The sequence below is a fragment of the Camelina sativa genome, chromosome 3 (genome assembly GCF_000633955.1).
Source record: "Camelina sativa cultivar DH55 chromosome 3, Cs, whole genome shotgun sequence".
NCBI lineage: Eukaryota > Viridiplantae > Streptophyta > Magnoliopsida > Brassicales > Brassicaceae > Camelina > Camelina sativa.
The window spans coordinates 3,241,642-3,267,637 of record NC_025687.1 but is presented as its reverse complement, the minus strand read 5'-3'; the positions used below and the strand labels follow the sequence as shown (position 1 = coordinate 3,267,637).

General features: G+C 38.3%; 8 protein-coding genes and 1 pseudogene across 9 annotated transcripts; 3 read left to right on the top strand and 6 right to left on the bottom strand.

Annotated features, from left to right (window-relative positions):
• Positions 331-2,316, bottom strand: LOC104766011 (LOB domain-containing protein 1-like). Its single transcript, XM_010489815.2, has 2 exons — positions 1,298-2,316; positions 331-781 (listed from the first exon to the last, which is right to left on the bottom strand). Exons 1-2 carry the CDS (start codon positions 1,532-1,534, stop codon positions 446-448), a joined length of 573 nt encoding a protein of 190 aa, XP_010488117.1. The 5' UTR covers positions 1,535-2,316; the 3' UTR covers positions 331-445.
• On the bottom strand, positions 5,323-7,535 carry LOC104765991 (L-ascorbate peroxidase 1, cytosolic). Of its 2 annotated transcripts, none has more exons than XM_010489790.1 (9): positions 7,406-7,535; positions 6,847-6,977; positions 6,572-6,746; positions 6,391-6,456; positions 6,124-6,258; positions 5,950-6,029; positions 5,761-5,863; positions 5,621-5,679; positions 5,323-5,541 (listed from the first exon to the last, which is right to left on the bottom strand). In XM_010489790.1, the coding sequence occupies exons 2-9, from the start codon at positions 6,963-6,965 to the stop codon at positions 5,526-5,528; spliced, it is 753 nt and encodes a 250-aa protein (XP_010488092.1). In that variant the 5' UTR covers positions 6,966-6,977; positions 7,406-7,535; the 3' UTR covers positions 5,323-5,525. The 2 variants fall into 2 exon arrangements, with proteins under 2 accessions (XP_010488092.1, XP_010488099.1); XM_010489797.2 differs by lacking the exon at positions 7,406-7,535 and adding an exon at positions 7,227-7,251.
• On the top strand, positions 9,117-10,952 carry LOC104765981 (mitogen-activated protein kinase 13-like). Its single transcript, XM_010489780.2, has 6 exons — positions 9,117-9,393; positions 9,468-9,597; positions 9,681-9,818; positions 9,896-10,228; positions 10,318-10,501; positions 10,591-10,952. Exons 1-6 carry the CDS (start codon positions 9,251-9,253, stop codon positions 10,752-10,754), a joined length of 1,092 nt encoding a protein of 363 aa, XP_010488082.1. The 5' UTR covers positions 9,117-9,250; the 3' UTR covers positions 10,755-10,952.
• On the top strand, positions 13,617-17,146 carry LOC104765951 (probable serine/threonine-protein kinase RLCKVII). The gene is made up of 7 exons (XM_010489748.2): positions 13,617-14,021; positions 14,402-14,640; positions 14,752-14,941; positions 15,224-15,615; positions 15,708-16,006; positions 16,542-16,654; positions 16,768-17,146. The coding sequence occupies exons 1-7, from the start codon at positions 13,859-13,861 to the stop codon at positions 17,103-17,105; spliced, it is 1,734 nt and encodes a 577-aa protein (XP_010488050.1). The 5' UTR covers positions 13,617-13,858; the 3' UTR covers positions 17,106-17,146.
• On the bottom strand, positions 17,265-19,370 carry LOC104765960. Its single transcript, XM_010489760.2, has 4 exons — positions 18,797-19,370; positions 18,317-18,719; positions 17,689-18,234; positions 17,265-17,486 (listed from the first exon to the last, which is right to left on the bottom strand). The coding sequence occupies exons 1-4, from the start codon at positions 19,354-19,356 to the stop codon at positions 17,370-17,372; spliced, it is 1,626 nt and encodes a 541-aa protein (XP_010488062.1). The 5' UTR covers positions 19,357-19,370; the 3' UTR covers positions 17,265-17,369.
• On the bottom strand, positions 19,475-21,611 carry LOC104765970 (neuroguidin-like). The gene is made up of 9 exons (XM_010489769.2): positions 21,498-21,611; positions 21,279-21,354; positions 21,002-21,089; positions 20,688-20,867; positions 20,426-20,602; positions 20,179-20,340; positions 19,937-20,088; positions 19,743-19,848; positions 19,475-19,645 (listed from the first exon to the last, which is right to left on the bottom strand). The coding sequence occupies exons 2-9, from the start codon at positions 21,320-21,322 to the stop codon at positions 19,634-19,636; spliced, it is 921 nt and encodes a 306-aa protein (XP_010488071.1). The 5' UTR covers positions 21,323-21,354; positions 21,498-21,611; the 3' UTR covers positions 19,475-19,633.
• On the bottom strand, positions 21,960-23,252 carry LOC104765939 (39S ribosomal protein L47, mitochondrial). The gene is made up of 4 exons (XM_010489738.1): positions 23,150-23,252; positions 22,795-23,017; positions 22,427-22,584; positions 21,960-22,317 (listed from the first exon to the last, which is right to left on the bottom strand). The coding sequence occupies exons 2-4, from the start codon at positions 22,967-22,969 to the stop codon at positions 22,210-22,212; spliced, it is 441 nt and encodes a 146-aa protein (XP_010488040.1). The 5' UTR covers positions 22,970-23,017; positions 23,150-23,252; the 3' UTR covers positions 21,960-22,209.
• LOC104765931 (histone H4) lies at positions 23,808-24,510 on the top strand. Its single transcript, XM_010489728.2, has 2 exons — positions 23,808-23,814; positions 23,971-24,510. Exon 2 carries the CDS (start codon positions 23,991-23,993, stop codon positions 24,300-24,302), a length of 312 nt encoding a protein of 103 aa, XP_010488030.1. The 5' UTR covers positions 23,808-23,814; positions 23,971-23,990; the 3' UTR covers positions 24,303-24,510.
• LOC104765920 overlaps positions 24,718-25,996 on the bottom strand; it is a 6,493-nt pseudogene continuing 5,214 nt past the window's right edge.

Genomic DNA, 25,996 nt, shown 5'->3' with positions numbered 1-25,996 from the left:
GGGAAGAAGATATTTTATACTAAAAGAAGAGGAAGAATCGGAGAGAAAACAAAATTCAAACACGATTGAATGAAAGGTTTCCAAAGAAACTTAATAAGACTTGAAGCACAGGTTTAGAGAGCGTGTGTAGTCGAGTCGTCGCCGACGAAAATTAAAGAAATTGACTGTCGTCGCCCCCCTGAGGAGGGCCGGGTGACAAACATAGGGTTTAGAACCGGTTTAATCGAGATCCGGTGTACTTACCGGTTTGTGTCTAAATCACCTTTCCTTTTTGTCAAAAAATAATAATAACAATTAATAAAATATACTTAGTAATTATTTGGAGGGACATGAATTGTCTGAAAAATTTATCCATATATATATTATACAATTTTGATTTTTGTGTGCTAATCCTGCGTAAAGAAAAGTACTAGAGAGGGATTTTAAGTGAAGTAGTCAAAATTCATCAGGTCCAAAGAGGATCACACCACAACATTGATGTGTTGGTGTTGGAGTTGTCTTCAAGGAATCCCAAATCATTGCTCTCAAAAGACATATTATCTTGTTCTTGTTTCTGTACTTGCTCCATGTTATTATAAATCAACTCCAGTAAATTTGATCTTTGAAGTTGCATATTCACCATCTCCACCTGAGCTTTTGCAAGCTCTGCTTGGAGTTCACTCACTTGTCTTTGTAGATTGTATATGGCACCCGCACTTCCATACACCGGATCTCTTATTCTTGCTTCCGCTTCATACACCATACTTTTTACCGCATCAGTTCTTTGTGATTCTGGAAGCTCCTGACAAAATAAAATATACCATGCATATAGATATATAAATAACCAATCATATGATTCGGGGAAGCAAGTGATTGTTTGATTTAAGCTTTTCAAGACAATATAAAATGTTCATAATTTTGTATCTGACCAAGAAGAGTAAAAAAGACCAATAATATTCTATAAGACTTTGTCAAAAGGTGGATGAAATGGACAACATTAAGATATGTAGTAGTAAACATGATAAATTTACGTTATTATTTTTTTTTCTTTCTTAGAAAGAGTTAGATATGCAAATCTTTTGTTGAACATATATGGAGGAAGTTGTTTAACATTACAGAACAAGTAAGGTCCAATTTTCACATGACCTATGAACCCTTTTACTAGCTTCGTAAATAAGAACAGAGACAGCATTAGTCCTATATACTCTCCCATCTGTCTATGAATGATATATAAATCTGGTCCCTTGTTCACATTAAACTGTTCAAGATTATCTTTTAGTAAGTACACCAATAATTAAATAGATAGTTAGATAAGTACCTGCAAGAACTTAATGATGTTGCTGGCTCCAAAGACACGGTGGGCGATGGTGAACTTGGCTGGATCCGTTGGAGGGAAGTACGGTGCCAAAACGCATTTCTCTGCGCAACGCCGCCTTAGGATTTTGCAAGCGGCGCATGGGCTGAGCACCACCCGCGGTGAAAGCGGTGGTGGAGGAGAAGATGAAGAAGAGATGATTGGAGTGGTAGCGGCAGAAGCGTCACCATTACTCTCCATATCTACTAAGGTCTAATGTTTTTAATCGATCAAATTGTGAATTATGAGGGAAGAAGTGACAAATGTGTAAGTAGAGTCTTTGAGAGGTGAAGTGCTTTTTGGTGGTGAAAATAGCAAGAGAAGTGTATATATAAGGGAGAGACACAAAATGATGTAATGAAGGAAGTGACCACCCTGACAACACAATCTCGACTTCTGACGTCAATATTTCTTTTTTGGTTGAAAGTTAAAACATGTTTCCACATTACGGTGGCTACTAAATTCCTCCACGCTTTCATGATTCAACGGTTTGCTTGACTTTGGCACTTTTAATTTTCTTCTCCTCTTAGATTTTTCTCCTTACGTACGTATTATTTCAATATCTAGCTCTTAAAAAATCATTAGTAGTCCATTGGTATTCTACTCTTTGTCTTACCTTCTATAATAGTCTTTCTGAATATGAAGATCCAAGAAAAGATTCAAGAGGTTCCAAATCACTGAAAATTGCTATTTTCTCTTTGTTATCTTTCATATTTTTATCTTTAGTTATATTGAAGTAGATAATTTGCACTTGTAAAATCTTTTTTTTTTTAAGATGGTCAACGGTTTTTTTTTTTTTTGGTAATGCTAGACTATGTAAGTTAAGAATAATACTATAAGTATATTTCTTACAATGTACAGTCTATGAGTATATATAGCAATGTGCCTTGGTTTTGACAATATAATTCGATAGGTTTTTAAATTTATAACTTTAACTAGATATTTCATGAATTGTATAAGTTCATGATGCATTATAATAATAAATTAATAATATTCTCACATAGAGTAAAGTTTAACTATATAACTTAGTTTGATTATCATTTTAACTCAGTGCTGACTTGTAAGTCGTTTTTAAGTAGTGATAGAGAATTTGACACAAAATGCCAAGTGATTTATTTTAGGTTGCCTAATTTTTGCTGAAACGTATTTTGTTTTTATTTAACCATTATTCTTGGGAGTCATTTTATATAAGTTATATCTAGATATTGTCTAAGACTTTTCTGTTTGAATGACTTAACACACACGATTTTTGTTTTTAAAATTAAATCAACCTTTTTATACGTATGTATGTATATATAAGGAGAATTGCAAAAGTGCGTTAATAGTCATTAAGAAAATCTAATTCCGAGCGGTCCCAAAGCATCAAATTTATTTTCAATTGTGTCGTCTTCGTCACGTACCAACATTAAGAAGAAAATTTTAAAAAATCAAATAGAGGAAAGACACGTAGCCAGTGAGATTGCAAAAAGAGTTATTGGGTGTGCTCTTGCTTCCACCTTCAACAAATTGCTATCTGTCTCTAATACTATACGTACTCTCAACTAAATCTTCAACTCCTTTTTTCGAAAATGACTAAAGATTTTCTTATTGTTTTCTTTATAAAAAGTTGTGAATTGTGATTATATGTGTTATACCAAAGTTATTTTTCTATTACTATGTTAAGTATAACAGACCTCTCAGTTACCTTACTAAATCGCAAACCCATCGAGTTTATGATAAGTTTCTGAGTGGAATTTTCTTACGTCTTTTGTTTCTGAGTGGAGAAATAAAAACCAATCAATTCTTATGAAAAGAGTTATTGTATTGTTTATTCTTCAATTGGTCAAAGATCGTCCTTTGCACCGTGTACACGGAGATGTTTTAGTCCAAATCTCTCAATCAATACTGTAAGTCTAACAGTATCGTCATCATTATCCCCAGATCATATATATCATCAATACCTTTTCCTCCAATCATATCTTCTTGGGCCATCTTTTTTGTTCTACAATTCTTTGTGCAGTTAAATTCCATCAAATCGTTAAGACTGGAACTTTATTGATAAGATTCCACTAATGTTGGAATAGAGACAAGAAAGTTGGGATTGTTTGGAAAAATGATCATTTGTTACCTTTCACTTCAAAGTACTAAACACTAACAAGCAACAATATATCATTCACTAATTGACTACCATTCGCGTTCGCCTCGCACTTGTATGAAAAAGGGTACGTAATCATGCAGCACATTTTTACTAAAGTTATTTAGACTCTATATATGTAAATGTTTACTCTTTATATAGATAAACAGAGACATGCACGCATAATTTTTTAGAGTATATATGGGGTCATATACTTGTTGACTTTGGTCTTTGAGAGGCCTCCTCGCCATTTGGTTTCGAAGTTACGTTACTCAACCTAATCTTTTTTTTTTTTTTTTAATTTGCTATGTATGTCCCAGGTATGTTCATCTCGGAGTTCGTTGTCGCTAAGACACCTTCTATCCTAAACTATCCTATCGTATAAAATCAGAATTTTTTTTTTTTTTTTTTAAATATCAATTAGTAGAATTTGTAAGCGATTCCCTCAAAAACAGGGAAATACACAGAGGTTGCCAAATGTACGTACGCCAAGGGATATATTATTGATTATGATCATCTGCCCTGCCCAAAATTTAATCGTGCATTTTAATCTAATGCCAAAGTTTCTGTGTACCGAATAAATGATATATTTGACTCGTTGAATATATGATTTCAACTAGTCGTATATATTTTCAAAATTTCCCAGTTCACAGAAAACAGAAAAATAATTGGCTAGGGTTTTTTAAAAGTAACAAAACAAAGCTAATGAGTAATGATTAATTATCAGATGAAAAAAAAAATGTTATCCGATAAAACATAAAAACATTAAAATTCTAGTGTTTTACGGCTATTCCATTTTTTTTTGGTCTCCCTATACAGTCTACATTCTACTTTTAAACAGCTAATTTTTGTCTTTTTAGTATGATGAGTGTTTTGTTCTTTTGAAGCTATAATTGCTTTGATTTCTTTTCTGATAAAGTAAAAGTAAAAAAAAAAAAAGAGAGACCCACACGGAATGAAAGAGGAGCTCAGTAAAAACTACAGCCGAATCCAATTTTCCCACACAAAACTTCTAACTCTTAATGGTGTGAATGTGATATACAAAAAGTCACTCCGCTCCACTATTTGACAAAACAAAAAGAGTCACTCCACTCCTTCACATTTAGTTTTGTTGCTCCAATCTCATTCTCATAGTTTCTAAAATATACGATTCGTTGTTCTCATCAGAGTGTTCCAACGGTCCAAGATACGTAAAATTACAAGAATCGAGCTCCAACTAGTTAAATATTACAACCCGATTCCGACATGGACCATGCACGCAAGATTCAAGGGAGTCTAAATTGCAGATTCGGCACATTTAGGATCAAAATAACATAAAAATAGATTAAAACCGGTTTAGAAAAGGTTTCTTAAAAAAAAAAAAAACGGTTTAGAGAAGCACAGAAGAAAGCTAATTCACTTCAAGCTACTCTATTCCATCGGCCGTTACAAAAGCTACAGCCACTTTGGTTATCACACGGATATCATCAGTGATCAGCCGAGCCATCCGTCCCAACCCACGCCAATCTAGAGCATCATCTGAGCTCCTGATCAACATTAATTGAATTTGCCTATTTGGCATCTTCTTTCATGCTGTTGCATTTGGTGATGCCTAAATTCATCAAGTTGAAACTAAATACGCTGAGTGTGTTGCGTTAGACTCGTTTTCTATTTGGTTTACGGTTAAATTAGAACCCTGGTTTATCTTGTGTGAGTTCACCTACATAGGCAAATTATATATACTAATGCTTCTGCGCATCTTCAAACTCGTGAGAGAAGTTGAAAGACTTGCACCTTGTGAAGAACACAGGTGTGAGATTACTTATATCTCATTGTTTTGTGGGCAGAGGCGGGGTACTACACTCTACAGCAGCTTCGAATAATTGAGGCATAAATATGAGAGAAATTAATTTTATTAAAATGTCTAACCAGCAAAAGCGCAACGGATGTGTCAAATCACAACCCACCGAAAACAAGATACGCAAATCCGAGAGTACATTAAGCAATCATATGACAAAGTTCAAATGCAATGCGACCCCTCCGGCCCCCAACCAGAAACAGCCATGAGTCTCAGAGACACACACACCCATACGTCATAGCTTAAGCATCAGCAAACCTGCAACCAACAAATACAAACTCAAATCAAACTGTATTAATATTTACTTTCTAATAAGTCAAAGATTCAAGTTAAGTACCCAAGCTCTGAAAGCTTCAAGTGGGCCTCAGCGTAATCAGCGAAAAAGGCTTCTTCATCCTGTTTACATTGTCACAAGAAACCATGAGTTCTCTTTCTCACTACCAAGTGAAGAACATAGAAAAGAGAGAGGACGCTTACAGCAGCGTATTTCTCGACTAAAGGACGGAAAACAGGATCGTCCAACAGCGCCTTGTCAGAGACAAGTTGAAGAAGGCCTTCCTTCTCACCGCTCAAGAGTTCCCTGGTCATATATACTTTGGTTAATAACCATATCAACCATTGAATACTCATACATAAATTAAGACTCTAAAAACTTGGAATACTCACTTGAAGTAAGAGTTGTCGAAAATTAGAGGGTTCGAAGTCCAGGCACCTTCGAAGCCAGACCTATCCTTGTGGCATCTTCCCTGTGATTTCATAATTTGCAGGCATTCATCACAACTTGTACGATTGGAACCAAAAAAGAACAAAAGTGTTCAAGCAGTTAAGAGAGACACAAACCAGAGTGTGAGCACCAGACAAAGCAACAATGTCCTTGTCAGATAAGCCCATCTGCTTGCTAAAGACATCTCTCAAGTGCTCACAACCCTTTGTAGCATCAGGAAGACGACCCTCTGGAGGTGGCTGGGGCTTGTCCTGAAAGCAAGATATGCATGTTAGTAACACGAAATCATTCTCACAATAGTGAATAGAATAGCCACATTATCCATTAGCCATCTATACAAATAAGCAAACCACATTCTCTCGACTAATTGACCAAAGACTAACCTCTCTTCCAGGGTGGAAAGGAATATCAGGACCACCAGTAACTTCAATGCCCACAACACCAGCAAGCTGAACGACCAATTTCACACCAAAGGAAACCGCGAGTTAGAAACCAAACCCTAGAGTTAACCACCGGGACCACTAACCAAAGAATTTTTTTATTGGTCTGATCTAAATCAAGTACCTGATGGAAGTCAGCAAAAGAGATGGTTGGGAATTGCTCCCTGATGGGTTCCAAAAACCTAAGAGCAACGTGGATACCACTGTTGGCTCCGTGAGCTTGCTCAGCATCAAACCTCATTGTTCCAAAGGGACCACCAGTCCTTGAGGCGCAATCGAATGTTCCAGCAGAGTGCCATCTGCAGTTCAGCCAAAAAAAAGATCAGCCATAAGAAGAGTGTTGCACATCATTAAAAACTTAAAGAAACAGGACGCTGATATGATTAGTTAGTTACTTACGCGAGTCGGACCATGATGGGTGCACAGTTCTTCTCAGCGATCATGCCTCTAAGCTTTCTCCTGCACTTCTCAATAGCCTTGAGATAATCTTCGCTCACGGTTGGGTAGTTCTTCACCATCTTAGCTAAAATCTGGTACAAATACACAGATATATGAGCCCCACTAGTACATATACACACAAATCAAATCCAAAAACAGACGTAATCCAAACAACCTATATGAATCATAAACAACAAGAACCTCTACGAGTGAAAAACCCTAAATCAGTCACTAATAAATAGTAAACTACCAGACGAGTGAGCTAAACTAAAGCCTAATCTCTCATAAAACTGTCATCAAATCACAAAATTAGCCAAGAAACCGAGCAAGATCGAACCAACCACAGAGCTAACGTTACTAAACGCCGAAAGCAGCACCAGATCCAGAATCTACTAAGGAAAAACACATCGTTCAACTCAGATCAAGCCAAGCATAACAATGATCTGATCGAATTAAGACGAAAGTGGAAGCAGAAACGATGGATCAGAGAGAGAGAGAGAGAGAGACTTTTCGGGTTTACCTTTTTTTGCCGATGAAAGGATAATAAAAAAATCTGAGAAAAAGCGAGTGGCTGGCACAAGTAAGACACGAGTACTTTTTTTAATGAGAGCGTTGAGGAGAGAAAGAAAGGCGAAATGGAAATATATATATAGAGATGGGACTGTTTGTTTCATGTAGAGAGAAGGTTCTAGTAGATCTCTCTATCGATGCCGTTAGATGACGGATATCGTATGGTCAAAATCTGCCATTGTGATCAACGGTTGTGATTCAATACACGAGTTTAAAATGGACGATGGGATCTTAGGGTTGGTGGTATATTAGATGGGAAAAGAATAATTCGGATATAATTGTCAAGGTGCTATTGGAGGAAACATGGCTTCGTGTGACGGACCCACTAACTTGGAAAGACCACAAAAAAAATTCAATAAAAGGAGAGTCGATGTTGAATTTTTTCCAGAGTGAATTGACGAAACTAGGCATTAGAGGACCTGGTGTAGCGAACACGTTGGGCAGTGGTACTTTCGTTATTTCCGACGCTTGCAGGTGTGAACGCGTCTCACGCACAAGAAGATGCCAATTGGAACTAAAAGGAATTTTGTTAAAGTCACAGCGGACGATATTAATTAGGTTTCTCACCCGTTATTATAAACTAGTCATTAACCAATGCGGTTTGATTAGTTTTCTGCGATTAAGTCTGGTATTCGGAATTTTGAATCGGTTATTTAGAAAAGCATTGGTTTATTATAGGTCAAAAATGTCTCTGTTTCCATGGTAAACAAATTCATGACCACACTTTTGCTTTGCTTGTAGAAAGATTCGAGATTTCAGAGTTGTTTACTGGAAGCTGCTCGATGAAATCCTGAACTCATGTTATTAACGCAAGCCAGTAAGGAAGGCAAGCACGTCACTGCACCAAACTAATGCTTCTCTGGTCTGTCTTTTACGAATTGTGAGTTGTATATAGTTCAATGGCAAGCGTGACTTAGTTACTACTAGCAATACTGCCAATACACATCCTTCTACTTCTTCTTCTTCTGCAGCACGTCACCTGCTGGTTCTTGTCAAGTATTTTTTTTGGGTAAAAGTTCTTGTCAAATATGGTCATTGCAGCAGATTTATCTTCCCTAGTGTATATATCTTTCTTCTCTATTCCTCACTTCTATTGTATGGTCTACTTCTTCTGATTTTGCATGCTGGGCATGGTCTTATAATCAACTTCTTTTTTGTAGTTTTGGTAAAGGTTTGGATCATAGCTGAGGAAAATGAAAAAGCGATGTGACAGACCCCTCTAAGGGGAGAAATTGCATTGTTTCCAAGTGTTCACTCCTAAAATGCTGAAGGTAATTGGAAGTCTTCATTGATATTTTTTTTGTGATTCTTGAGTGTGACATTATTAGACACAAGCGAGCTGTGACAATCGAAGGCTTGAATGATATCGAGATTCATTTTGAACTGAGACTTGAGAATAATCTCACTTTGTATGTTTAGCATTTTGTTGTTTGATATTGGATTTCCTAGGGACCCAGTGATCCACAAGGAGAGAGCTTTTTTATACTAGTATACTCTACTTCTCTTGTAGTCCTTTTGAATTTTTCTTTGATGATGCAGAAGTCAAGTTTAACCTCGAATAATAATAGTTCTCATTCAAAATTCAAAGTTCAACGGATCAAATAAAAAAAGTTTGTCTTTATTTGGTCCACCAAAAGCTAAAGTACCCACTTATTTCTCTCCTCTTGCTCACTGCTTTGCCTTTTTAAAGGCCACAACAGCTACTTCTGAGATATGAAACAGTCCTTTAAAACTTGTTTTCTATTTTGATCTTTAAACTTTGTCTTGATCTGAGAGTTCTTCCAAATTAGAAGAGATGGAGAATACGGAAGATGGAGGAATACCGACATATGATGGTAGATATGTTATGTACAAAGTACTCGGTAACATTTTCGAGCTGTCTTCAAAATACATTCCTCCTATTCAACCCGTCGGTCGAGGTGCCTATGGCATTGTCTGGTAAGTCTTTATCACTTTCAATCACTCTTGTATACAATCTTAATCTCATTTTCTTCCTTTTTTCCTGATTGCAGCTGTGCTACAAACTCTGAGACAAACGAAGAGGTCGCGATAAAGAAGATAGCAAACGCCTTTGACAACAGAGTTGATGCTAAAAGAACCCTCCGAGAGATTAAACTCCTTTGCCACATGGATCATGACAATGTAATCTCTTCTTGACTAATCACAACTTCTTTTGATGAGAACACTCACAGAGTTGACTTATCAGTATTCACAATGATACGCAGGTTATCAAAATGAAAGATATTATCGAGCCACCAGAGAAGGAGAGGTTCGAAGATGTGTATATTGTTTATGAATTGATGGATACTGATTTGCACCAGATCATTAGATCCACTCAAACTCTAACAGACGACCATTGCCAGGTGATGATCAGTGTGACACATTCATAATCATATCTATTTACATAATTTTTGATTTTTTTTTTTTGTTCTGTCTCCAGTACTTCCTTTACCAAATTTTGAGAGGCCTAAAGTACATACACTCTGCAAATGTACTTCACCGCGACCTGAAACCGAGCAACCTGGTTCTAAATACGAACTGTGATCTTAAAATATGTGATTTTGGGCTAGCAAGAACGTCGAATGAGACAGAGATAATGACGGAATATGTTGTGACAAGATGGTACCGTGCACCTGAATTGCTTCTCAACAGCTCGGAATACACAGGAGCTATTGATATTTGGTCTGTTGGTTGCATTTTTATGGAGATACTAAGAAGAGAGACGCTTTTTCCTGGTAAAGATTATGTTCAGCAGCTGAAACTTATCACTGAGGTAAACAAACTGAAACCTGAATCCATCTATTAATCAATTTAACTTGTGTGTGTTAAAAAAACATTTCTCTGTTTTGGTTTATTTGTTAGCTCTTAGGGTCACCAGCTGACTCTGATCTCGATTTCTTGAGAAGTGATAATGCGCGAAAGTACGTGAAACAACTCCCACATGTTCAAAAACAATCATTCAGAGAAAAATTTCCAGACATTTCTCCAGAGGCACTAGATCTTGCTGAAAAGATGCTAGTTTTCGATCCTTCAAAACGCATCACAGGTGTATATATCACGTCGTCTTACTACTTTTGGATGCTATAAGTGGAATGTGAAATACTAACAAGAATGTTTTTATTTGATGTGGATTAGTGGAAGAAGCATTGAAGCAGCCGTATCTGGCAAGTCTCCATGAGATCAACGAAGAACCAACGTGTCCTTCTCCTTTCAGTTTCGACTTCGAGGAGACAGCCTTGGATGAACAAGACATCAAGGAGCTTGTCTGGAGAGAATCTCTACACTTCAAGAATAAGTAACCTCCCGAATTCTCACTATCCCGTTAAGACACAGTTGAAAGCTTATTTTTCTAAGTTGTGGGGAACATGCATGTATTACTTGTTTTGATGATGGTTGGTTGTGCAATGCGAAGAAAGTGCTCACTCTTTCAAACCATTAAGGGATTCCAAATAATTTTATCCCGACCAATCTATACAAAGACCAAGCTAATTCGACCATACTCCGCCTAAATCGATCTAATTTCACCAAATCCATAATCAATTAGCTAAATCATAAACAATGTATATGATACGATAGCCAAATTGAAATTGAACCAAGCAAGTCAACATCAATTTTTTTTTTTTTTAAATATAAATAAACGTGAAAACATCTCTAAAAGAAACCGTATTTGCTTACAAAAGCCAAACACGTCTTAGTTTATGGATGCTGGTTCCAAATAATTAATAAGCAATATCTTTGTTGAACCATATAATTTTCCTATAGATTATGTTCCTTTCTTAGTTAAATAATTTGAGCTGTCAAAACTTAATTCTAATTTAAACTTATCTTCAATCCAATGCTGATTAAAAGTCTGAGATTATATAAATCAAATATTTAACAAAAGGGAATTGACTAGATTTGTTTATGCCCGACCAACACGAAGGAAAATTTATTTGAGTGTATAATAAATTAATGAAATAACGAAATAATATTTCAACTATATATATATCTCATCGACAAGCCATTTTTATGAAAGAAAAAAACACTATTAGACTAACCAATAATATCATTTTGTTTTGACTATGTATAGTGGACAAATGTTTCAATATTGTTGTCATATCAAATCATCAATGGTATTCTGTGTGGCTTAAAGATTTAAAATGCATCAAACTGTATCCACATTCATATGTTACTGAGAATATTGTTGTCAACATTTCCTTCTTTTCTTACGAGAAGAATTATTAAAATGTTAGGGAAGTAGAAAAAAACATACATGATACATGCATGAAGTACAGCTGAATATAATAAACTCTAAATATAAATTTATATAACACTGAAAATTTACATTAAAAATCCACACCAAAAGAAATATGACATTTTTCCAATTAAGAATGCTAAATGCAGAATCAAAGTCAAATACAATAACCAATGTGAAACAAAATACAAATACTAATAGGCAAATGTGGTTAAATGCCTAATCAGACGACGGGCTACCGTGGGCTTGGGGGGTAAACTGAAAATAGAATCAAATCTTTGTTCATTTGTAGTCTTAAAATACTTTTTAGAAATAAACAATGCCTAACGTTTTGTGAGGAATTAAGACAAAAATAAAATTTTATTTCTTTCGAAGTAACAACAACTATTTTTTTCAACATAGCTTTTACTATATTGCCAGCAAAGGATGGCCTGTCAAATTTTGTAAAAGTCTTTTTTACGGCCTAAAAAGTCAAACGTGTTTTTAATACTCCTACATTAATTAACAAAAACAAGACAGGAGTTGTTGTTAATGCAGCCTTATTTTAAGCCTCTTGTAGATAAAAGAAAATAAATAAATTACTAAAATTGAACATTGGTTTCGTGTACACGTGGCGTCAGCAGCTGAAACGCGGTCGCAGTTAATCACTCTGTTTGGGAACCATAAAAACCAAAGAAAAAAAAGAAGAAAAAACATTCAAAAAGACAACAAAGCGCGTGGAGTTAAAAAGGTGGGACCTACAGTGACGTCCTTTATGTTTTTCACACCTCTTTTATTATTAATTTTTTTTTTTAAAACCCAACAAAATTCCAAAACGATGAGTAAATTTGGCTGTCTACTATACCAACGTCACCCCCCGTAAGGTGGCGATTGGTGACAGCTACACAAAAACAAAATAATGTTACTGTCAGGTGCTCTCTATAACCATATAACTAAATAATAATCTCAACATTCAAAAAACCATACTATTCTAGTAATCTATTGTACCTGTCAAACACCGAGTTAAAAAAAAAGAAGTGTTTACATAGATAAAAAGAAGTTTATAAGACTAAAAAATGATAACTTTAGGTTTGGTGTTCAATTGTACAAAAACTACAATCATATCAGAAACATAATTTCTAGGTTTAGAGTATGAAAACTGGTTAAAAAACATGGTCTAATTTCTAATGTATAAGACGACATCAATTCAAATAATCGGTAATATATTGTAGTATGAAGATCTGTCTACTCCGATCACATAAACTTTATACACAAATTCATGGATATATATATATATATATATATGATAATTGATTAAATTCAGAAGATTAGAAAATTATTAATGATAAATTTGGTAGTATAAAAATGGTATAATCTTATAACAGACTAATCTATCTCAAATATAATCTTGTAATCAAATTCTGTCAAGTGATAATTTATTTTGCTTAAGTTTGGTATAAAATGTTAAGTACAATCAATAGAATAAGATTTGTCAATCTATTTTAAAATCACACGAGTTGATCGCAGTATCAAAAATATTTGTATCAACAGGTGACATAAGCAGGATTTTTGATTGAGGTTTTAAAATCACACATAGCTCCATTAACCAAACGCCACGTCAGAATCGACGGTGCTTAGTAATCGAACCGGCGGAGCGGTAGATGACAAATTAAAAAGTTGACCAAAAAAGCTCCACAAGTGCTCTTCGCCCTTACGTGGCGTCTCATGATACGTTGTCTTCAACAGTAGCCGTACGTTTTAGGAAGTAAAACATTTTGTCCAGACGTGGCCGGTTTTGATTAGACGCGTTTATGGAATGTACCGTGAACTTTGTCGTAGTGGATAACTGTACGTTTTCTCTTATAAAAATATACATACTCTATGCTTTTTTTTTTTGTTATTATAAAAAAGGCGAAGAAATTAAGCTTTCTCTGTTTTGTCACTAAGCTCTCTCTCTCCTTCTTTTTTCGCAAATTCTTCTTTCGTCTTCGACTTTTTTATTTTTTTTATTTTTTTATTTTCTCTTTCACTTCTCTTTGATTGTTTTTTTTTTTTTTTTTTTTTTNAGTCGTGTTGGGTTTTATCTGGGTTTCTGAATTTTTGGTTCTCAACGAGGAAGGAGGAGGATTAGAGAAGATTTTAAAAGAGGAGAGAAGGGAATTGCTCTTTTGTCTTCTTCAATTTTAATCGATGGGTTGTTTCGGATGCAGTAAGAAACCGACGAGCAAACGATCGGAGTCGGAGACTAACAAAGATACTTTGAGAAATAGGAAAATTGTCGGTGGTGGTGGTGGTGGTACTAGCCTCGCTAAGAGTGATAAACGAGATGATCAGACTCCTCAACCCACTTCTGGTATCCTGCTTCTCTCTCTCTCTCTCTCTCTCTCTCTCTTCCACAGCCTCTTCTGTATATGTTGAATTGTTTGGATCGGGGCTCTTATGTTTTAGGTTGTCTGTATCTCTGTTACATTTGGGAGAGAGTTGTTGTTTCATTGAGAATTTGTATGATTTTTCTTTTTCCTGTGTTGCATGTGTACTATTCACACCGTATGAGTGATGTTGGGTTTTTGAATCGAGTTAGGTTTTGTCTTCTCATGGAGGAGAGACAAAGGTCAAAATTGAGTTTTTTTTTTTTGCTTTTGGTATTGATTTGTTTTCTTGCTTTGTCCTGTTTTGGGTTAAGTCACACATGGATATGTAATTAACTTCATCATGTTTATGTGTTTGTTCTAGATTCGACAAAAGTGAGTCCATATCGAGATGTAAACAATGAAGGAGGAGTTGGTAAGGAGGATCAGCTATCACTTGACGTGAAAGGTTTGAATTTGAATGACCAAGTCACTGGGAAGAAAGCTCAGACTTTTACCTTTCAAGAACTTTCGTTAGCTACTGGAAACTTTAGATCGGATTGTTTTCTTGGTGAAGGAGGTTTTGGTAAAGTTTTCAAGGGAACTATAGATAAACTGGATCAGGTACTTGCACTAAGTGCGACAAACAAATCCCTATCTTTTTTTATTTATGATGAATTGGCTGTGTGATTTGTCAGAGTTTTTTGAACGGTTGGCGATACTTCCTTCTGCTAGGTTGTTGCAATCAAGCAACTTGATCGTAATGGTCTTCAAGGAATCAGGGAATTTGTGGTTGAGGTATTGACACTAAGTCTTGCTGACCATCCAAATCTTGTCAAGCTTATCGGGTTTTGTGCTGAGGGTGATCAGAGACTTTTGGTCTACGAGTACATGCCGCTTGGATCTCTTGAAGATCATCTACATGGTATGTTGTAAAACTCAACTTCTGTTACTCTCTTTTTCTCTTTCTGTATTCAAAAAGGATCTATTTCCTTATAAAACCAAAGGATCAATATCTCATGGCCTCTCTGTGAGTGAATTGAGAGTTTTATTGCTTGATTGGGTAGGGAAGGGCTAAACCGAGGATGGAGTCAATCCCTAGCCGGCAAAAAGCCTATAACTTTGCTTCTGTATTGTTAAACACTCAACTACCCTCTTTTCTCAAACCGATTATCTAACTTTCAATGTTGTTTTTGACTGTTTCAAGATCTCCCGTCTGGTAAAAAACCTCTTGATTGGAACACCCGGATGAAAATAGCAGCTGGTGCAGCAAGAGGTCTAGAGTATCTGCATGATAGAATGACGCCCCCTGTGATTTACCGAGACCTTAAATGTTCGAATATTTTGCTTGGTGAAGACTATCAACCGAAACTATCTGACTTCGGGTTGGCTAAAGTAGGACCAAGCGGGGATAAAACTCACGTCTCCACAAGGGTTATGGGAACATACGGATACTGTGCTCCTGACTACGCTATGACCGGTCAGCTCACATTTAAATCCGATATTTACAGTTTTGGAGTAGTCCTTCTCGAGCTTATCACTGGAAGGAAAGCAATTGACAATACAAAAACGCGTAAAGATCAGAATTTGGTCGGATGGGTATGTTCTGTATCTTGACCTGAGTCTTACTTATGTAATCTTTACTGAAACAACAAGACTCATATTTTTTGTTTTCACTGTTTCTTTTACAGGCACGACCATTGTTCAAAGACAGGAGGAACTTCCCAAAAATGGTTGATCCGTTGCTTCAGGGACAATACCCGATAAGAGGATTGTACCAAGCACTAGCAATATCAGCAATGTGCGTTCAAGAGCAGCCGAGCATGAGACCAGTGGTATCCGATGTAGTACTGGCTCTCAACTTTTTAGCCTCTTCGAAATATGATCCGAATAGCCCTGGCAGCAGCAGCAGAAAACACCAATCTTTTCACAGAGATAGAGATGATGAAGAGAAAAGACCGGACCTTGTCAAGGAAACCGAATCTGAAGGGTCTTCATAGGAGAGATCCAGTAAGCGAGTGGTAAAAACATTAAAATCCTAGTTTTGGCTTTCACCAAGAAATTGGGGGAATAAATATAAAATCAGCTCAGGTACATTTTTAACATCTCTTCTGGATGTAAATCTTGACTCGGCGTCTTTGTATGTAGAATGTTTTTCTTGTGTAGAAAAAAAAAGAACCATTTGTTTTGGGACATATATATACATATTGAACAAACTTCTTTTGACATAAGTATTGTATACCAATGAATGGCCAAAGTCGTAAATATGTAGAAGATATGAGACTATGATCGATGCAGATCACGTGATGCAACTTTTCCCGCGTGAGCCCGTTAAGGTTTATGCCGTTAAATAGCCAAAACTGATCGAAGAAGGGCTTCACAAATCTCTTCTCTCTTCTCTCTTCTCTCTCTCTCTCTCTCTCTAATTGGTTTTAGTGATTCTTGGAAGAGAAGTTAGTTACAACAATGGCGGAAAGATCCTTCTCTCAGCTCCCGATCTCTTCTTCTTCTTCTCACATTGGCAGGAGGACGCAAAACTCCCGGAGAGGGATGTTTCCGGTGTCGGATTATTGGATCCACGCAATTCCGGTGATCGTTTTTCTCTGCTTCTTCACCCTCTGGATTTTCTCACACTCAGGTCCGATTCTTTAATCTCTTCTCGCTTTGTTTCTTTTCTATTTGGATCTAAGAAAAGATTTTCCCGAGAAAATAGTGTCAAAAATCTTACTTACTTTGGTTTATGAATCACAGTGAGCGTAGACATGAACGACGGAGAGATAATGTCGATACATCGTCTTGAGAAATCCATGGCAGCCGTGAGAAACGAGTCTCATGTCAGTTTAGCGATTCTTGCTTCCTCTGCTGTTTCGCCTGCAGCCTCAGGTCTCGTCGTCTCTACCAATCAGAACCTGACAACTCCTCATCACAACGCAACTCAATCTCACAACGCTACCCAATCTCACAACGCAACTCAATCGCACAACGAAGTAAAGCAAGCCACGGTGAACAAAGCAAAACAAGCCACGGTGAACAGAGCAAAACAAGCCACGGTGAACAAAGCAAAGCAAGCCACACCACACGCCGGCTAAACTTTGACCGGAGCTTTGTTTCTTTACGGTGCCAATCTTTTCTTTCAGTCTTAATCCAAACAGTTAACTTTTCTTTTCTAGGGATTGAGATTTTGTTTTTCTTTGTATTTGCTATGAAAGCAAAAGTGTGTTTTGGTTTTGGAGTTCAGATGGTAAAGATTGAAACAAGAGTTTTGCATTTAGGATTGAAAAATGTTGTCAACAATACAGAACGTTTCCAAAAATATGCATGAAGAGATCTTTAGTGAGTACAATATCTGAATGTTACTGCTGTGGATGTTCAAGCTCACTGATCTCTCCATCTGCGCAATTTCCTACCCAAATATACATCGTTTTGTTTCTCCGACTTGGCAATACTCTGCAACAATCCCTCCTTGGTGACTGCAAACATTTAAGATCACGTTCTTTCAAAACCGGTTTATTATTTGAATGCAGCCGGTTATCTTTATCAAATTGACTAATTTCATGGTATTCCAAAAACAAAACGGTTTTCAGTCAATTGAGTAACCAAAAACCAAACCAGTATCACTAAATTACAATGCAAGTTGCTAAATAATGAAGCAACGAGAGGATGTGGACCAACCTTGTGCCACCTGAGGGGATCAGGTCGCTTGAGAACGACGACAGAATCAATCTTTCCAGGGGAATCGAGCCTCCATCGGCAGCCGGGAATACGTCTAGTCTTGTCCAAGTTGTAGTATCCAATCACTTGGCGACGTCCTTCGTCATACTTAGCCGAGTTTAAGTAAAACACGAATGGTCTCTGGCACGGATGCCTCGACACAGGTCTCGTGTTAAATGCGTAACCAATGTAGTCGGCTTTGCGGAACCAGTTGAGGAATGTTCTCGACGGCATCTCGAGCTCGCGAGGGGATATGATGCCTCGGATTATCTGGACTACGAATCCCCATGAGACCGAGATGGACCAGAACCGGTTCTGGTCGTAGCAGATGGACTGCTGAAATATGCTGGCTGGGTCAAGAACTGCTGACGACATCAAGTGTCGAAGCGCATGTGCTCGCTTCATCTTCGGGAATATTGGCTGCACAACATCAATGTGGTGAAGCGACACCAGAGGAGCCACCGGGTGTGCACCTAATAGCCCCAATAAGTCCCCATATACATCGTACTGCATACATAGAACCATGTTCTCATCTCATCTGTACCGAAACCAAACCGAAATAACTGAATAAAAGGTTAGTACAAGGCACCTGGTGAAAGCCAGGTTCTTTGGTAAGGGGTACTCCAAGCTCAGTCATACAAGCTTGGATGCGATCATCGCTGCCGTAGAGACCAGGGTACCGTTGGATGCAACGGTCCTGCATCCTCGAGAGCTCGAGTGCTAGAGCGTAGCTAATGGCGAAACCACCACCTCCAAACGCCATTGAGTAAGAGAAGAAGATGTTTTGAACATGAGCCTCCGAGGAGCTACCAACATAGTAGAACTGAGTATGGTCGTACTTTGAGAGGACGTTGACCACATTGTCCACCAAAAACACTGTGTCGTCGTCTCCCATGACGAACCACCGTACACCTTCTTTCCCTAGCCGTAGCGTCTCCGTCACTACTCGAGTTAACCTCACCGCCGATCTGTCCCCAACTGGATGCGTATACCTAAAACATGACTTTTTGATTTGAGCAAGGTTTCTTATAAAACACGTCAGATATTGTAGAGATGAGTAATTTAGTACCTGAAGCGTGAGGTGTCTTCGGAGATTCTGATTTCGGGAAGTGGTTCGTTACGGTAAGTTCGGACTCTCTTGTCAATCCAGACAACGCCACGAGTCTTACCAGGTCGCCACCATGATTTGATGTACTCTTTCCTCGTCTCCCACAGAACTGAAGACGCGGCGATCCCGAAAACGATGTGATCAAGCGTGGTGTTGAACATCCTCGGTCGTTGCGGGTAAAAAGCGGGGACACGTGGAGGTACATCGTCTTCTACTTCCTCCGGAACAACAGAGGAAGAGTTAGTTTGGTCGACAAGGGACAGATGGCTATAGGTAGATGAAGAGGGACGGCAGGTTTTGCGTCCGCCCCCTCCTCCAGTGGTGGAGATGAGAAGCAAAGGGAGGAAGAAGAGGAAGATGAAGAGCCATGGAAGAGGAGACCTGAGGAAGCTTAGATGAGATGTCCGAGAAGCGTTACCGATGTTGTGGTTTTGTGTTTGGTTTCTTGGGTGGTGATGATCTTCTAGAAGCCTGTTCTTAGGATTGCTCAGATTGGTGTTGGAGCTTGAACTGTTTCCCATGGCTAATGGGAAGAGAGGAGAAAGATACTACTTTGTTTTGTTTTTGTTTTTCATAAAGATTTTGTTACATCACTTAAAAATGAAAATGAAGTTTCGGTGGTAACAAGCTAAATTTAGCTAAAGAGAAAAGGTCTCTTCCGAATTTTACTGCAAGAGCATGACCATGAACCAAATACTAAAACAGTAAAACTGCAAATTATGTGTTCTTACATTCATTACTTTCAATCATCATAACTTGGAAACAAAATTGGTGCAGTAACGCAGCAAAAGGAACCAGTCAGTGCCTTGTCTGCGAAAAATAAACAATACATTGTCAAAACACATAAGAAATTGAAAAGAAAATAACTGATAATACAGTAAAAAGAGTAAACAGTAAAACAATTTACCTTTCTTTTCTTGAAATTTCCTCCCCTTTTACGGCTTGCTGGCTGTTCACCATCCTTGTCAAGGAACTTGAATTCATCCATGAAATTCTCGGTTAGTCCAAGCAACCTGATTCAGTTAAACATGAGTGGATATCATCACATAAGGGACCAATCAAATATCAGACATTTTGGTTTCCAACCAAAGCAAGACATACCCGCTGCTTGATTTTAAGCGCTTCTCTCTCCTCTTATCCTCTTTAGTGCGAGGTGCCCGGGTGAAGAGCTCTTCTTCTGCTTGTTGTTGCCTTTCATATTGTGTTATGAACTTCTTCTGCTCCCTGCTCTCAGCCCCATAAAAGTCTCTGATCTGTTTATAATATACATTCACCCATTTAGTTCTAACATCAAATCAATCGCTACCAATATCAACTGAAAAGTTAGTTTTCTTCCAGCCTACCTCTTCAGGCTTGTCCTCGAGATCGTCCAACACATCTTTCCAGTAAGTATCTTCAGTGGCTCTTAAAAAGTGTTTCTCTTTTCTGGCAGCATTTCTTTCCTGTTTTGATGTCTTATCATCCATAGACATAGGAGCGAATTTCGGTGGCCGATAAACACCATCCTACATTATTTACAGAGGCAAACAGGTTAATGAAAAGAACATAAAACATATCTCTTCACAAGTGTTGGTGGATAGTAAAGTTCACCTCTTGATCATCCTCAGTTTTGTCAGCAAGTAAGTCTGGTTTAGGCTTATAATTTGAAAGATCTTCAGATTCTTGGGCAGCACCAGATCCCTTTCCCTCGGCTAGCTCAGTCACAGACCCACCGGTAGTAGTGAGCTTCTGAATCTGGTACTGAAGTTTTTTGTCTATGGGACGAATCTACACAAAACAAAAACAAGTTTAAGTACTACTCCATGACTTTTAGGGTGGTATAAAGTGTGTGAAAAAGACAAAAGATGCAAACCTTTTCCAGAAACATTCGTATCTCTACAAGGCTCCTTACAACAGGATGGCTATCAATAGATAATCCTTTTGTTTTCCTTAGGAGATAATATACAAGACATTGGCAATAACTTAGAAGTAACAGATGCTTGGCCTCTAGGTAACTTATCCCATCCGTGGTCGGAAAACTGTTGGCTTTTACCTATGATTTGCAAAATTAAGAAAGTCAGGATGCAGATGTCACAAAATGTGAAATTACCCTAAGATATATTAAGCCATCAATTCTTCGTAAACCAAATAAGTATCCAATAATGCTGTAATACAAGGACTACATACCTTAGCAGTGAGATCCTCCACTTTGCTCCTAACCACATCTAGACCATTCTTCATTTCTCTCAACACGGATGCTAGCTGTGGAGCTTCTCTGAGATAGTTACGATAACAAAACGAGACCAGTCAAAAAACATGAGACATATCTCTAAGAACACACAGAAGTTATTGGGAATTGAAGTGACTCATATCTTATTTTGAAGCTATATCCTTTTTTTTCCTTTTGGTTACAAGAGAAAACAATCTATGTTATCTTCTTCAAGATGGGATAAGCATAACTTACTTCTTTATTTTACCGACAAGGCCCGGATTTGCGATCTCCTCCATGATTCTCGTTCAGAACTTGACAGAAGATAAGTCTGTGAAAAAGGAAAACCAACCCTTGAATTTGAATACCAAATTGATGAAGAACTGAGCAACTATCCTAGATTAATCGAGCTCCGAGGAGGACACGGGACACCACATATAGCAGCGAAAGAGAGGCGACGAAGTAATAACTCACCGGAGATAGTGAACTTTACGGCGACAGAGAGAGAAAGAGAATCGATTAAAAGGTCACACGGCGGCACAGAGACAATTGAAACCCTCCCTACAAATTTTCCGACTATGCAAAAGGTTTATGTGATTGAGCTTTTAGGGCCCAATTAGCTTTATGGCCGAAAGGTTTATGTGATTTTGCTTTAGGGCCCAATAAGGGCGGCTGATCTTACTATGATACTATCTATCATTTTCCCCCTATCTTATCACACAAATCACAGATTTCGCCAAAATAATCAGTTTTCGTTGAGAATAAACAACACTGAGTTCTGATTCCATCCGTCTCTGATAAGACTCTCGACTAGACCACCAAATCTTCCATCTCTGCCTAAAACTACTTCATAAGGTGTAATAGCTGTCTGGCCGGCTCTACCGTTTTATAATTGGTCTTGAGTTAGATACTTAGATTACGTTGGAAGACAACAGCTCTGATACAACTGACCAACATGTTGTCTCGAAATAAACATCAACCATGGGTTTACAGAAAACGTGCATATAGAGAAGAAACATTTTCTACTGCCAAATACAAGAGTCACAATCATTGGACAAGTTCCAAAGGACACAATACCAAGGTTTCTTCAGCCTCCTGAGCACTATGCGTTATTACTTCTTACTCCCAAACCTCTGCGAATTGACTTGAGCTTACTACTCTGGTTGCCAAAAGAAGAGCGATGGGTTTACATACCATTTACCATTCTCTTCATCTCAGCTGATCTTCTAGGATCTGGTTCTTCAATCGCTCTCTCTGTCAGCACGTGCTTTATGCGACACATTGATCTCCTCACCTATATTGAGAGAGATGCAAACAAAGTTGACATTCATGTCCCATAGTGATGAAAACATCTTTTCATGACATATATGAACCACTTGACCAAATTGAATGATTCATTTTACCTTTGGAATGCGCTCAGGGTTAGGAAACTGCATGTTCTGAGCTTGAAGCATCTGACGCTGAGTCATCAACATGTTTTTCTCTTTGAGAAGAACATACCACAGCTTCTGAAGATCATCCCAAGACTTGAGGCGCAGTTCTGAAGCTTTCCAACCTCGACCTAACACCAATGGATTCCCCAAAAAAAAACCCCACATTAACAAAATGATTACTATAATTCTCTACAATTATAAGCCACAAACGAAACCCATAAGTTCACTTAGCACATTCTACTGAACCACATATCAGATTTGATAATGTTCAGAGTTATCATAGATATAATCATCAAAATGCATAAATGAATAAACTCTCTGAAGAGAGAAAAGCATACCGTAGACAACAGGCTTATCTTCGTCCTGGTTTCTGTCGAACTCAAAGAACTCTTCCAGAGGGTTTTTGGGAGTACGAATCGTGGAGGCAGCTGCTGCTGCTGCTGCTGTAGTTGACTCCGATCTCGCCGATGCAGCAGCCAAGAATCTCCTCCCGACAAATCTCGTTATAAACATGGTAACAACACAATTCCTGAGAGGTCACAGTTTATATAATCTCGTGACCTACCAAAGATCATCAACAGCAGCAATTTTTAAACACAATAATCGAGACTGGATAACAATTAGTTCAAAAAGTTCTACACAAGAAGAAAGTAATCACACATCTCGCAGAAGAATAAATAAGAGAACTCTCACCTGAGGTAGAGAAGAGGAACACAGTGAGACCAGTTTCACGGCGACGGTGACGGCCACAAAGAAATATGGAAAACCCTCTCTCGACGTTTTTTCCGAGAGACGATAGTTTAGGGCCTAATACTAACTTTTGGTTATTGGGCTATCTTTCCTTTTCTCTTTAGGGCCCAATAAGGTTGCCTTATCCAAAAAAAACACTTGTAGGCTTTGATCACAACTATTATTTATCTAAACCAAAATTATCGGCCGAATGTGTCATTCTTTGTGTATGTAAGAAGGCCAGAGATCCAATTTCCAACGTGTACTTGTAGCTTCGTTTCGACTAATTGGGCCTACTTTTACAAATAAAGCCTTTTTAGATAGAAGAAATCTTGGTTCTGTTCTGTTGTTGGATGAATTTCACACAATTTTCTTCTGAGAATGACGAAAACATCTACCACCGTCGATTTCGAGAATCGACGATCCATATTAGCTGTGAAGCTTTCACGCGGATCGCAATCTTGGTCCGTTGAAAGAGGATACATATCGAACGGCCAAAAATTATTCTTTGCGTATGCGACTCTCATTTATAAATGACTCGAAATCCTCATGTCTTTGTTGAAATTAACATTTCTTCGATTATCATTTCTTCTCTAGAGGTCTCATAAAGCTTTCGATCAAATCATCAGGTTGGTTATACATTTACATCTCTGACTTGCTTAGCCAAGATTTCATCTATTCTCAATTTTAATTGTTCGATTGTAATTTGTGGATTGATCTGGAAATAAATCTAGGGTTTTCTCTCTGTTCTTACTCTTTCTTTTGGGTCTTGTTGTTGTTCACAGATCTCTTTTGGAATTTGGAGATGTCAGGAAGAGGAAAGGGAGGGAAGGGATTGGGAAAGGGAGGAGCCAAGAGGCACAGGAAGGTTCTCAGAGATAACATTCAAGGTATCACCAAGCCTGCCATTCGTCGTCTTGCTCGCAGGGGTGGTGTCAAGCGTATCAGCGGTCTCATCTACGAGGAGACCAGAGGTGTCCTCAAGATCTTTCTCGAGAATGTCATCCGTGACGCCGTCACCTACACTGAGCACGCCAGGAGGAAGACGGTTACCGCCATGGATGTTGTCTACGCCTTGAAGAGGCAGGGCCGTACTCTCTACGGTTTCGGCGGTTAATCTGAGAATTATTAGGGTTTTGGAATTTGGGAAATTCTGGTTTCTGAGATCCGTGTTAATGGTTGATTAGTCATAAAAAAAAAGTAAATCTAGGAGATTAGCTACTGCTTTTGTTTTTTCTGTTGAAATGTTTTTGTTCTTAGCCAATGTGATGTAATGATGATGATGTAGTTTTTCTTCTTAGCCAATTTGCTCAATTTTTCTTCTTGCTCTTGGTATTGAGGTTCTTAAGATCAGATCTAAATCAGTTAAGCTACCGGGATTATTCTCACATGAAGAGAGATAGATTTGTACCTCAAAACAAAATCACCCAACCAAAATAACCAAATTGGTGTCTATAAGATTACACGAGTAACCAAACTGGTGTATATAAGATTACACGAGTAAATAAGCATAACAAATTAACAACGAAGGCTTGGTTGAAACATTCATCTCTATTTCGGGCTCTTTGTCCATGAACCAAATGTAGGAACATTTTTCTCAAACCAAAAATTATTGTTTAGGGGAGTTAAATACCCAACGCTGTGAGTTAAGCGACAAAAGTTAAATTTCAGCTAAAACTACGAGTCTAAATAATGTAATGCTTTTGATTGGATTCTTACTCCTCCTTTTGCTTAACAGAGGGAGTGCGAGGTGAGTAGCGGTAGCCACTGGTACACCTTCCTACAAACTTGAGCACTTCGTCTATCAGAATCACCGGAAGCGATACAGCCAGCACCAGCAGCCACTCATTCAAGCTCAGTGGCACTATCCCAAAGACCTGCGCCAAGAATGGAACGTATAGTATCACAAAGTGGAGCCCAAAAGAGACCGCCATTGCCAGGAGCAGCCACGGGTTCACCCACGGTGGCATCGTCACCAGGCTGCCGTCTTCTGAGAGTGCGTTCAGGGAGTTGAACATCTCAATGGCCACCAACACTGAGAGGGAGAGTGTGGATGCCTTGATTTTCCCCTGCTGGAAATAGTCACAAGGGTTTGAATCGAATGAGAAAGTCTGAGACCCTGCTGTGAAAGGAGACACTTTGAAGCCTTCCCATGAAGAGCATTGTCCCCAATGTGCGAGCTGCGAATAGCTCACAAGGCTATGACCGTCTTGGCTCAAGTCTATGCCCATGAAGCTGTTGTGTGTGTACCATATGATGAATACTCCCACTGTTGCTACTCCCACATACATTCCAATCACCTGTACCCATGATAGTCAGTTAGAAAAGCCAAATCCCCAGAAGATGAACAAGTGAGACAAATCGGTTTTTGCTTACCATATAGCGGAAGAGGATCCAGGCAGTGATAAGCGAGTCATCGCTCCTACGAGGAGGCTTCTTCATAATATCTTTGTCAGGGGGGTTGAATCCCAAAGCCGTAGCTGGAGGACCATCTGTTACAAGATTCACCCACAGAAGCTGAACCGGGATCATGCCTTCCGGGATTCCAAGAGCAGCTGTCAAGAATATTGATGCAACCTCACCGATGTTGGAAGAGATCATGTACCTTTTATTCATCATAGGCTTAGTATGCATAACTCAAGCAACCAATACGAAGAGGCATATATATGTGCGTGTAACATTAGAAGACTCACCTGATGAAGGCCTTCATGTTATTATAGATGGACCTGCCTTCACCAACAGCTGCAACAATAGTGCTGAAATTATCATCTGCCAACACCATGTCAGATGCCTCTTTTGCTACCTGCAAAA